The sequence below is a fragment of the Uloborus diversus genome, chromosome 1, assembly GCF_026930045.1.
Source record: "Uloborus diversus isolate 005 chromosome 1, Udiv.v.3.1, whole genome shotgun sequence".
Taxonomy (NCBI): Eukaryota; Metazoa; Arthropoda; class Arachnida; order Araneae; family Uloboridae; genus Uloborus; species Uloborus diversus.
This window is the reverse complement of record NC_072731.1, coordinates 155,404,683-155,418,874: the sequence shown is the minus strand read 5'-3', so window position 1 is coordinate 155,418,874 and position 14,192 is coordinate 155,404,683. Positions and strand designations below refer to the sequence as shown.

Genomic DNA, 14,192 nt, shown 5'->3' with positions numbered 1-14,192 from the left:
CTTTTTTTTTACTAGCTGTAAATTTTGGAAACATTTCTTTTGTTGCAGATTTGGCATAGGGAGGTTCACAACCGAAGAAGAAGTTGAATACACAGTTCAGAAATGCATAGAACATACAAAAATACTTAGAGAAATGAGTCCTTTATGGGAAATGGTGCAAGAAGGAGTTGATTTAAAATCTATTCAGTGGTCACAGCACTAGAAATTACTATGTAAGTTTTACCTTTTGCAATAATTGATAATTAGCATTTTTCAAGATACTAACACATAAATGTCTTCATGTAACTTTTTTTTTTGCTGTTGTTAATATTTTATATGGCTTTTATTGTGGTCTAAAGTCAATAGAAGCCCCTCCAGCAAATTGGTCTTTAGATCTGCATACCCCTTTTCTCGCCCAGTTTCACTAAATTTGATTTTGAAAGCCTCACATATTTAATGCTTATAATTCTTCTTAAAAGGCATTTTAACTTTTGAAATGAAAAATATGTTATTTGTTTTAAAAATCATTATATAATAAAGCCTTAAATTTTATTTTTCTTGGATTAATTTCGTCAAAATGAAGGCCAATTCTGACATTGCCTTTAGTAGAAAATGTTTAAATGAACAAGAGATTTTTGTGTTTGTGCTTTTTAAATTTCCATGCATAAATGTCTTTCTTGTTAACAAAGATAGAAGAAATAGTTTATTCAATTTAGGATGAAATGCAAAATGAAAAGTTTGAAAGCAATAAAACCAAAATTATAATATACAAAATAAAAGTGATATAGGTAATTTTTGTCCCATATGGCATTGCAACCACACAGAGAAGAGCCACCAGTGACCGACTATGATGTTCACACATCAGAATGCACAATGCTGGTGTTACCAAGTAGGTAGATATTGCAAATACAGGGTGTTAAAATGCTTCAGTGTCTATCTCTTATGAGCCATGGGAAAGGATGGTTGAATTCTTGTAATTTAAAAACGTGTAATATAAAAATCTTCTGTTGTATTTATATTTAATTATGGCCTTGCTGCTGGTTAAAAGTTAAAATACCAATAGGCTTGCTTTACATATCATTGCCTCAGAGCAACCCTAATCCCAGAAACAACAGTAACATATTCTACTGTTTCTCTTAGGCAACGATATACAAGTTTTTTTTTTTATTTGTTTATGACTATTATTCAGCTGTCCAAAACTTTTCAGGCTTATAATTTTCTCTGATTTTCCACTTTTCATGAACTAGTTTTCAAACTTACTGTTGTACTTAGAAAATCCAACCAGTAAGTCTTAATTCAGTTTTTTAATTTAAGACAAAACCGGCTTTCCCCCCCCCCCCCCCCCCCCCGCCACCTTTCCTTTTTTAATAAAAATGTACAATATAACCTCAATGTAGTAATTGTCAAGGGACTGGGAAAAGTTATTGTTAAATCGAGGAGCATAGGCACTTATTGCTGTCAAATCCAGATCAGTGAACTGTATCATTAAATTGAGGAAATCGTTAAATCAGGTATCGTTAAATCGAAGTTTTACTGTATATGTGAATGCTCCCCCCCCCCAACTTTGACCCTAAAATATGGTTTTGTCTTTTAATTTTAAAGTAAGGAACATAAATCCTGAACAGCAAATTTTGAAATGCACTTTTTTACAGTATTCTTTAAGCTTATATTAATTTACTTCTCTTGCATTTCAGGGATTGCACAGAATTTTCTGAAATCTTCATTAATAAATGACTGTGATAAGTTATTTTTTGCTTTGTAAAATTTTTTTTTTTTACTTCCTACTAGATTGTAAATACCTAAAAGGATTAAATTTCAAAAAACTTCTCAAGTTTTTATCATTATGAGGCATCAGTTGTTCATAAGAATTTTTAAAAATGTTATAGCAAAATGTTCATTGTTGCAGCACTTTTTTTCATTGTCTTCAATATGCCTTTGCTCGTATTATTAGTTATTAAAAGCTTTGTAAAATAGATAAAAGATATTTTGTGACTTCACTATGTATCAGATATCTGTCGGGAAATAAAGCACAACTAGGTATACAATTTTGAAGAAAATTTTTAAAACCTTAACCATACACTATCAACTTGGACAACGAAAAATCTACAAGTAATCTTAAATTCCTAAATGTTTTGCTTATATTGTAGTACTTGAGAATAATCAGTTATATGTAGTAGTACATAAAATCTTGATGTGCAGCTATTGTTGCCCATGAGCAACATTTGTATTTTTTAATATTTTGTAAAATTATTTACATGAAATATGCATATAAAGGACTAAAAACTAATTCTCATAAGTTAAAAATAAGAAATAAATTTTATTTCAATCTTTTAATTTATCTACATATTAGCAATTCTTTGGTATAAATTCTACAAAACTATGTCAGTTACAGTAATTCATAAATTTAGCACACTTCACATTTTATTAATTACAAATACTGTTTACTCGCGCAATTGCAGTTAGGAAAAAAATTACTGAACATGCTGTGAGACTCTTTGTAGGTCATATTTACAGTTAACAGGGTCCTATTCACATTTTTTCTATGAAAACAATAGAATATAATATTATACTATCAAACACTTCATGTCATTGGAATTATACATATGAAAAACAATAGAGAGAGAGAGAGAGAAAAAAAAAGCAATATGTATGATAAAATCATTAATTTCAAAATTTAAATCTTTTACATTCAAATCTTTTTCTGTTCAAGTGGATATGTCTGAGACTAGACTGACCATAAAAGACACTAACTGCACAATGAAAAAAAAAAAAGTAGCTTCAGCTCAGTGCCGAAATAAAGCAGCTCAAGCTTTTTTAAAATATGCATGTGTCTTTCTGAAAGACTTATAATCTCATTGTAATTATTCACTAAAAACTAACTATACCAAAAAATAGTCATTTGAAGCTGTAAACCCAGTGGCAGAAAGTCTTGCTGCTGTCTGCGACAAGCTTTTAGAACTTCATAATCTGTCTGAAAGATTTCGAGCGTGGTTTCAATAAAAAAATAATGAACAAGTTTTTTTTAAATAATTATTTTTGAAATAAAGCAGGAGATGAAAAAGACGATGCCGCACTTCTCTAAATTTTTTTAAGCACTCTCCTTTACGAAAAAGACCCCCCCCCCCCCAAACTGAGACCAAAATCTGTCTAAAATTACCTCCCCCTAAAAGTTTCAATTGTGCAATCTGATGACCCCCCACTTCCTGTCCTTGGTGGGCATCTGACATTTGCAAACATGCGTTGCCTATTGAACAGGGGTCTGTCCAGGATTTTTTACAGGGTCCATTTTATTTGTGAAAAATCAATTCATTTTGTGAAAAGTCAAATAATTTTGCGGGGGGGGGGGGGGGGATTGTGAAATGGAATTTCAAAGTGGATGTTTTTGTGATATTTTTTCTTTTTTCCATTAATAATATTAATTTCTGTTAAATAATTGAAACAAAAAAATAAAATTCAAGCAGTGGTAGAGCATTTAACTCTTGAAACTCTCAGAATTTCGTTTACAGGGTGGCGACAGATCAGGTAAAAGTCAGGGAATTTTATTAATAAGGGAAATATCAGGGAATTTCGAAAAAATAACAAAAATTCAGAAAAAATTGATTAAATGAAGATTTTTTTTTTTTTTTGCAAAATTAAGTACCTTATTTTTCCTACATGTCTTCCGCCAATTATCTGTTGAGAAAAAGTAAAATTAATGAGGTGCGATTATATACTGCCGCATATTTGTGCATCTTTTTTTTCTGAATGTCAAAGTATTGAATCTTAACTTATTAAACACAGGATGAACTTCCTATGGTTGCTTCTGTATCTGTAAAGTTGTTTATTTTACGTAGCTCAAATTTACCTTTCATAAGTTCTATGCTACGTAAAATAAACTCTTCAGGCAAAGAGGAAGCCATTTTTAATGCCTTAGCTCCCTTGCCTTTACTCATTTTCTTGAAATAATTAGCGTACTGTAATCACAATTTGTAGAGAAAATCTTTGTTTTTTAAATTAATACAGATAAAAGCTTAAAAAATATTGTTTCTTCACGTTTTTAATTTAATTGCTAAAATTGAATGTTGAATGAATATCAACTTTGTTTTGTGCCATTGTATTATTCGCTGTCACCTCAGATTATACAAGGTTTTTTTTTTTTTTTTTTTCAGACTTTAAAATTCTTTTATTTTAAAACCAAGTTATATATACATACATATTTTGAAATTGATTGTCTTTTGCATTTTGTTTGTTACAAAAGTAATCCAAGATTTTTTCCCCTGACAAATAAGGAAATCATTTGAAATTGAGTCCACTTGTGTACATAAGCAATTTTTTTTTTTAAATTCTTGCAGCAATAATTATACTGCTTGAAAATTTAGTTCAAAATAATTTCTTTAGAAACTTTTTAGTTTTATCATGATTAGATATTTCTTGAAGAGTGTTTGTAATAATTTCTTAGAATTCTTATGTTAACTGATTGCTGGAAGTGAAGTATTTGTTTTAGCTTTCCTATAATATTTCCCTGCAGATAATTTAATGTACTATTTTTACTAAAAAAGGTGCAGCTTTTCAAAATATATTTTTAATTAACAACTTACTGCATTTTATTTAATATGCAATGGTTTTCAAGTAGGTCAGAGCAAAGAAACCATTATCATTGGTAACGTAAATCAGTGAAATTTGGCTTACTTAATCAGAGAAATCAGGGAACTTTTTTTCAATTTCTGTTGCCACCCTGGTTTAAAACTTCTAAATTTCGTGATTTCAATATGAAAAAAAGGGAGAATTAATTTGTTTACCCCCTCTTAACAAAATGTACTAAACATCAAAAATTCGGTTTTCAAAGCGGATGCAAAGAGATCGTAATTCTCAAAGTGAAGACTCCAAAAGTATAAAAACGGCTCATAAAAGAATTAATTTTTTAAAAATTGTTTTAGAGTTGCACTTTAGAAGCCTATGATAAACCGATAATTAATATCTATAGACACAGTTGCAGCAAAACTAAAATTAAACCATCTATTCAGCATTTAAGTTTTTGACTCATAAACAAAAACGGAATTTCGTTTTAAAATCTTGAAATGATGGTTTTAATAGACTTTTCATTTATTTGCCTCCATATAAAGTGAAGTTAGATTGAAAAAACAGAGTAAAATTTCGATTCTCATATCGCATGCAATCAGATTGCATTTTTCAAAATGAAAGCACTAAAGGTATAAAAACGGTAAATAAAAAAGCAAATTAAAGTAATTAAATTTTTGAGTTACCATTTAACAGGTCTGCATATTGAATTTTATTAATATCACTGACATGTTCACCGAAAATTCAGAGTTGTGAAAAAAAGGGGGGGGGGGATGAGTAAAGGTTTAACACCAGAACCAGACACTAAATCGCGATAATTTTAAAGCTGGTAACTATTTGAAGCGATCCCATTTCAATGAGCTAATGATTGCTTTTTTTTATTATTATTATTTTTTAAGTCATTAGCAGGAAAAAAAAGTTCTTAAGCTGCATCTTTAGAGAACTTGACAACATCACCACTGCTAAGGATATGATAAAACAAACGAACAAGCAAGCAAAATTATTCACTATGTTAGTTATTTATCGCTTGCATCACAGAAATGTGCTGACTTTTTTTTTTTTTTTTTTTTGTACACAGAAATATGCGTTATTTTGATTTCAGATTTGCTTTTTCAGTAAACAATTTGAAAAAGATCATTTTGTTTCAGTTTATAAGTGCAGCAGGCAGGCTGGCAGGCGAATAATGACGTGTGCGATCATTCTCTCCCTGCGTCAGCAGTTCATTATGTCCCACAGTTGCGAACAGCCTTTTTTTTTCTTTTTTTTCATTGCGGACTTTTTTTTTTTTTTTGCTGACAACTTTTATTTTTTTAGCTTGGACAGAACTGTCCGCGATTGCGTTTCGTTGTCCTCGTTTCATTGTCCGCAACATCTTCCCCGTATCGTATCGCGCCGTTTCTGCCACTGGGGCTGTAAATATGAACAAAACCAATAGAAATATATTTCTGAGAAACTGTTCCCAGTAAAGGGTTAATACATAATTTTGAAACATAACAAATCAGACCTGAAATTCATTAGTGCTATGGATTAGAATGAGCTTTTACTCTCTCTATTTATAGATATGGTGGTTTTACACTGGGCTGCACACATGTTCTTCATTTTATTATGGGAAAGGGTTTTCATTATTATTATTATTATTTCCAATGGGGCTGCATAAGAGGATTTTGGGATGAGTGTATGTAAACAATTTTTTCAACCTGATGACCAATTTTTTTTTACATTTGGAAATTTCTTGGAACATAGAAAAATTGATATTTTGTGGTTGTTCAGTAGAGAGCCATTTATCCAAACTCCAATTAATCAAACACTTTATCTCTCTCGGTTTTCAAAAAAAAAAAAATTCTCATGTTCCTTTTTTTTGATGAATGTAAACCAAACGAAAATCAACTCCCTGATAAACGTAAATGAGAATAAGTAAGAGTGAGAATAATGAATGAGTGCTGGGATTCAAAGTATAGAGGAGAATTTTTCTTGTATACTTTTGTTGACTTTTGCTCTCCCAAACCATTCAGAAAATGAGAAAAAAAGTATGATTGTAAAAAAATATGGGGGAGGGGGATCACACAATTTTTAAGCGCACCAGTATTAACAGCTGCCAAACATGAATAAAAATTGCAAAGAAACTCTGCATATACAACAATTTTAAAAATCTTCATATATATTATGGAGAGTAACATACATCTGCTGCATTTTTTTTTTTAAATTTCTTCCATAAAACATAAATATGTCAACTGTTTTGATTTAAGTGCTAACCCAACTAAAGTTCAGATAATGCATGCTCCACTGTACTTCACTTATTTCGTATCAATTTCAAAATTGCCTCACAAAAGATAAAAAGGATTGGAATTTTCAAAAATTAACTACTTTTGATGATCAAGTATTTTAGGATCATTCTCAGAAAAATCAAGAATTTGTGTTTCTGATTTTTACTATAAAGAAGAATAGTTTAGAAAATAATTCAAGTGAATAAAACACTTTAATACAACTGATGGAATATATTGAAGTTGCTAAATGAGAAAAAAATATTTATTGTTTAAATTTTGGCCACAGAATGTGATTTATCACATCCGTGGACTGTAACCACTCATCTTTTTTTGTTTCCATATTTTATATTTCATGCACCAAACAAAAAATTAGCTGTTTAAGCTATACTTTCAATCAAATACACATTTCTCAAAAATTTAAAGTTACACTTAATTTTCATATTTACTTAATTGCAAGTTTCACAGGGGTGCCCATCCCCCCCAAGCTTAATGGCGCAAAATCCTCCCCAAAATTTTTCTCGCTTTCGAATTGGGTTAAACATAACAATTTTTAGAGTGTGCAATTTCCAGTCAAATTCACGGGGGGGGGGGGGGGGGGGGGGTAGCGCTAACAAATACCATTTGAACTGAAATTTTGTTGGATTGTTGACCTGCCTTGCCTTCCCGAATTTTAAAACGTAGACCTTGAGTAAACAAGTTTTGGGTACCCCTGAATTTTGTTACACCTTATTATTATTTTTTTTTTTTTCAAACCTATGAATAATTACAGGGACAACTTTCTGGCTTGGGATGGAGTCATTACTAGATGTATACAATATGAACCGTGAAACGGAAATTTATTGTCACTTAGATATAGGGTCCGGGGAGTTTCTCCACCGGAAAATTTTCGAAATTGTAATTTTAAAGCCACAGTTTTACACGATCTCTGGTGATGTTAGGGGAACAAAAGGTTTGGTGGCCCCTTCCCAGTAATTTTTTAATATTGAAACTTTAAAAGTGCAATTGTAAATAGTCTACCGTTGTGTTAAGGAGGGCTTTCTGTAAAATACTTATAAAAAATGTAAAAACTTTGGTTAAAATTGGTGAGACACAATGTATAAAATTTTAAATAAAATATTAAACTTGAATATTTCATTTGTTTACCATTTAACTTCATATTAATATCATTTGCGTTGTGAAGGTGACTACAAAATGATTAATAAATGTGTAACAAGCCATTTATTTTAAATATAAAAAAAACAATAAGATATCATAAATTGATAATTATCAATCTTCATTTAAAAACACAATTTTAACGATGGATAAATTCTAAAAATTCGAGATTAAATATCATTTCATAGAATACCAATCAATTACCATCATTGAACATATATTGACCGATAAACAGTTCCACCAATGTAGATATGGATTTAAAACATTAGTAAACACATATTTGACCGATAAGCAATTCCACCAACGTAGATGATGAATTTAAACATCAGTAAACATATATCGACCGATAAGCAGTTCCGCCAATGTGGAGATGAATTTAGATATCAGTGAGCACATATTGACCGATAAGCAGTTCCACCAATGTAGAGATGAATTTATATAAAAAAAATACGAAGGGATGCGACGATCCCAACGTAAGACTTGCTGGTAGAACCAACGTATTTCTCAGGGATGGTTAATTGTAGATTTGGTCTGCAAGTCTTCACAGGCTCATCCAATATATTTTGCTGTGGCAGTCAGTTCCAAGGGAAGACATTTCGTCGTTTCTCTGGGACGGTGAGATTACTAATTAGTCTGAGATTATTTACAGACTCATTCAATACATTTTGGTGGCGGTCAGTTCAAAAGGAGGACATTTCATCGTTTCTCGTTGATGGCGTTTTATGAAAAAAAATTGACAGATGATTTCTAGGTTAAAATATATGATGATCACACTATACATTTTGTTTCGAATCTTTTACGATTTTACGATGATAAAAGATACAATTTTTTTTTACGTTTTCTTCTAAAAGGCAAAAATAGCCCGCCAACAAACTCGCCTCCACACATCATCGCCGCTTGAAGAACACACACTCCTAGAGCAAGATAAATCACGAAAACAAGATTGCAAAATGGCAAAGGACGCTATCACTTTTGACGAATCATAATCCTGGGATTTAAACTTGACGTTTACCACGCCTTTGCATTTGACGTCATTATGTAACAGGCTCGGAAAAACTTTCGTTGAATATAAGTAATGCCAGCTGGTGCTGCCCTCTTGCGTGTGATCATGTTGTTAAAGTGAATAAAAAATACAATTCAACAATGAACTTTAACATTCCCCCCCCCCTATAGGAAAAAGACGAAGATGGGGAGAGCAAATGTTTGTGGTAATGTGTAAACATTTCAAAAATACATGACATTCAAAAACAAAATGGCAAGTCACCAAAAATTTCAATGGAAGTGAAAACCACTCTGTATTAGTATTAAAGAATTTTCCAAAAAAAAATTGAATCGAAAAAAAAATTGTTGTTCTTAATATATATGACAACATAGTTAAACTGAAAAACTGTTCGACCTTCAAATTGTAACAATTTTATGTTCAATAAAATTTCCATGATAAATCACAACAAATATTGCAATTGTTAGTTAAAACATTCTCCAAAGTAGCTAATTTTAGACAATGACCAACCATTATTGCAATTGTATATCAGGTAGCTAATCTGATATTAATTATTAGAGTGATCATATAGATCTTTTGCAGAAACAATACAAATGTATATTACAATAATAAATGAAGAGACAAAACAAAAAAAAAAAATCCCCTACTCAGCAGGAAAAATTTTACTAACATGTAATTTAATGCTTTTATCATTTGTATCCTGCGGCTTTACCAAATAATTGTCATTTCTAAAAATTCTTTCAATGGTAAATGGCCCTTTATATTTAGGCATCAAAGCACCCGGTTTGTTCAAAACCCGAATGAATACCTTATCATTAATTTGAAATTTGTGAATTTTTCTACCCTTTAGTTGGGTTGCGTGTTGTTTAAAATATTTTTCTTCATTTTCTGCCACGGCTTTTTTATTTTCATTTGCACATTTATCCATTTCCTTAACATATGCATCATAATGAGACACTAATTCAAGATCAGAAAATATTTGCATTGGAACATTGATGTTTCTACCCAAAAATAGTTCAGCAGGAGAAAAACCAGTAACACCATGTTTACTGGCGTTATAATGTAATTTAAAAATCTGAAGTTTTTGAGACCATTCATATGTATTTTCGGATAATGATGCAACAGATTCCTTTAAAACTCGATGGGTTCTTTCAATTGTGGAGTTCCCACGGGGATAGTAAATTGAAGATTTCCTATGCTCAATGTTTAATCCCTTGAAAAATTGTTCAATCTCATCAGAAATTAAATTGGGACCATTATCAGTCAAAATTACCTTAGGCACTCCATAAGATGAAAAGTATGTGTTCAGGCATTTAATTATACTAGTAGACGAAATATTTGATAAACAGAAAGTTTCTAAAAATCTGGAATAATTGTCTACAATTGTAAAAATAAAAAATTTGTTATCGACCGACCTACATAATTTACCTACCAAATCACAAGATAAAAATGATCCAGGGCTTAAATCCTTCTTAGGAATGAATTTTGGTACAGTGTTATTACGCTTGTTCTTATTAGCCAGACATTTGGGACAAGCACGACAAAATTTTTTTACAGCAGTAAACATGGATGGAAAAAAATATAATTTTTGCAAAAAATTATACGTTTTTTGAGCAGCAAAATGTGGAGTATGGGCATTTTCAATAGCAGCATTTCTTAGAGTAGAAGGAACATAAATCCTTTTAAATTTTTGAATTTTATTCCTCTTCTTTACCTCAACAACCTTAAGTAAAATTTTGTCATCATCTAAACAAAATGTTTCCAAAGTATTTTTATCATTGTTTTGCAATCTTTCAATAATTTCTAAAATTTCCCTATCCTTCTGCTGTTCCTGGAAAATAATGTCCTTCGACAAGTTATGTTTTGGTTGGAAAAGATTAATGTTATTAACTGTCATTTGATTTTCCTCATATACGCGGCTTAAGAAATCGCTTGGATTTTTTGCCCCAGGGATAAATTGTGGGTCGTATGAAAAGTCACTTAAAAATAAAATCCATCTGCATACCACGTCAGGTTGTTTTTCCATGTGTAAGAATTCCGTCAAGGCTTTTGCATCACAAAAAAGAGTAAATTTGACTCCATATAAAATTTCCCTAAAATGTTTAATAGAAGAATAAATAGCGAAAAATTCCCGCCTCACAGAAGAATACTTTGATTCAGAAGGTGACAATTGCTTAGAAAAAAATTCAATTGGAAAAAATTGGTTGTTGATTTTTTGCATAAGTATAGCTGAAATGGCAATTTTGCTAGCATCAGTAACCAAAAATAAAGGAGCATCCTTTACAAAATTTTTTAGTGTTGGCTTGTTTAAAATGGCATCCTGTAATTTTTCAAAAGCATCCTGACACTCGTTTGACCATAGGAATGGTGTGTTCTTTTTAGTCAAATTAACAATAGGAGCAACAATTTCAGCATACTCAAACACAAGATGTCGGAAGTAATTAGTCATGCCTAAGAATGCTTGTACTTCTTTGGTGTCTTTTGGGATGGGAAATTTATTTACCTTATTTATGTTATTCTCAGAAGGAGAATAGCCATTATGGTCAATGTTGAATCCTAAATAGGTTATTGAAGATTTACACAGCTGAAGTTTAGATGGGTCAAGAGTCAGGTTAAAAAGTTTCAGTCTATCAAAAACCTGTTGTAGAAGATTTAACAACTGGGACATGTCATCAGCTGCCAGACACGGCACCATAAAAATGTAAAATACTTATAAAAAATGTATGAACTTTGGTTAAAATTGGTGAGACACAATGTATAAAATTTTAAATAAAATATTAAACTTGAATATTTCATTTGTTTACCATTTAACTTCATATTAATATCATTTGCGTTGTGAAGGTGACTACAAAATGATTAATAAATGTGTAACAAGCCATTTATTTTAAATATAAAAAAAACAATAAGATATCATAAATTGATAATTATCAATCTTCATTTAAAAACACAATTTTAACGATGGATAAATTCTAAAAATTCGAGATTAAATATCATTTCATAGAATACCAATCAATTACCATCATTGAACATATATTGACCGATAAACAGTTCCACCAATGTAGATATGGATTTAAAACATTAGTAAACACATATTTGACCGATAAGCAATTCCACCAACGTAGATGATGAATTTAAACATCAGTAAACATATATCGACCGATAAGCAGTTCCGCCAATGTGGAGATGAATTTAGATATCAGTGAGCACATATTGACCGATAAGCAGTTCCACCAATGTAGAGATGAATTTATATAAAAAAAATACGAAGGGATGCGACGATCCCAACGTAAGACTTGCTGGTAGAACCAACGTATTTCTCAGGGATGGTTAATTGTAGATTTGGTCTGCAAGTCTTCACAGGCTCATCCAATATATTTTGCTGTGGCAGTCAGTTCCAAGGGAAGACATTTCGTCGTTTCTCTGGGACGGTGAGATTACTAATTAGTCTGAGATTATTTACAGACTCATTCAATACATTTTGGTGGCGGTCAGTTCAAAAGGAGGACATTTCATCGTTTCTCGTTGATGGCGTTTTATGAAAAAAAATTGACAGATGATTTCTAGGTTAAAATATATGATGATCACACTATACATTTTGTTTCGAATCTTTTACGATTTTACGATGATAAAAGATACAATTTTTTTTTACGTTTTCTTCTAAAAGGCAAAAATAGCCCGCCAACAAACTCGCCTCCACACATCATCGCCGCTTGAAGAACACACACTCCTAGAGCAAGATAAATCACGAAAACAAGATTGCAAAATGGCAAAGGACGCTATCACTTTTGACGAATCATAATCCTGGGATTTAAACTTGACGTTTACCACGCCTTTGCATTTGACGTCATTATGTAACAGGCTCGGAAAAACTTTCGTTGAATATAAGTAATGCCAGCTGGTGCTGCCCTCTTGCGTGTGATCATGTTGTTAAAGTGAATAAAAAATACAATTCAACAATGAACTTTAACACTTTCCTTTGTTTTCAAAATTGTAGTTCTAAAAACGCAGTTTTAGAGTATCTGTGGTAATGTTAAGGAAAGAAGAGATCCTAGGGGTCGCACCTGGAAAATTTTCAAAATTAAAATCTTAAAAACGCTATCTATGGTTGGGGGACAAGCAGTTTTCTGAAACTGAAGTTCTAAAATCGCAATTGTAGCCGACCTTTGTGACGTTTAGAAGAAGAGTTTTCCGAAGCTCTCCCGGAATTTTCTTGATATTGAAACCCTAAAAACCAAATTTAAGACGACTTTTTAATAATGTTGACGAGAATGGGGAGGAGGGAGAGGAGCGCTTCTCTTAAACTTCCGAACTTGTGGCTTTAGAAAAGCAGTTTAGATATATCTTGATAATATTAGTGGAAGGTGAATTTCGGTGCCATTCCCCTGGCATTTTTTTGAAATTGATACTCCAAAAATGCAATTTTAGGCTTGTCTTTGACCATGTTAAGGAAAGAGGGGGAGGGGGAGAATCAGGGGCTCTCTCCTATAAATTTTTCAAAATTGCATTACTAGAAACCCGATTTTAGATGACTCTTAAATGATAAAGAGGGTGTCATTCTGGCATTACAGTGGGGGCGCTCTCCAGGAAGTTTTCCAAAATTGAAGTCGCATAGCCAAAAAAGATGGATCACATGACAAATATTTTTCGGAAATCCTCAAAAATGGATTCAGCTATTCTACACACATCGAAAATCAGAACTCGAGAATTTTAACGAATCAAATATCCTTCTATACATATCAGATATGGAAGAAAGTAAATATGATTTACGAAAAATAATTTAAACACCTTAAGAACAGACTGTTCTACTTCCATCAGCGAAAACCAACATCACTGAAAGTTTTAATAAAAATCATCTAATGATAAATTGAAATAATCAGTTTAAAAATGGTAGAGAAGATGGGAGTAAAGTGAAATGAAAAATTCTTTATAAGCTTAAGCTAGTTAATGGAGAAAATATATAAATTGTCGATTGGAGGGATAAAAAATATGTAATTCGCAAACTTCAAAACTAGTTCTTAACGATTGTCAAGGTGCAAATGAATCAATGAAAGAGTAGAGCATACTGATCAGAATTATTACAATTAATAAAACATTTTTGACCTCCCTCCCTCTCATCACTGTCATGTGTATTCATCATGCAGAATTGTGCTACTTCCAGAAAATTTATGTAAGATATTGAAAAGAAATCAAATCGTCTGATCCAGCTTTGAAACGAACACCAACTCCATGCCGTCTGTGAT

General features: G+C 31.5%; 1 protein-coding gene across 1 annotated transcript in view; it reads left to right on the top strand.

Annotated features, from left to right (window-relative positions):
- LOC129233103 (cysteine desulfurase-like) overlaps window positions 1-2,007 on the top strand; it is a 49,455-nt gene extending 47,448 nt beyond the window's left edge. The window contains exons 12-13 of the mRNA XM_054867165.1: window positions 49-212; window positions 1,674-2,007. Of these exons, the coding sequence (XP_054723140.1) occupies window positions 49-202 (154 nt within the window). The 3' untranslated portion in view covers window positions 203-212; window positions 1,674-2,007. The remainder of the gene's footprint in view (window positions 1-48; window positions 213-1,673) is intronic.
- The last annotated feature ends 12,185 nt before the right edge of the window (window positions 2,008-14,192 follow it).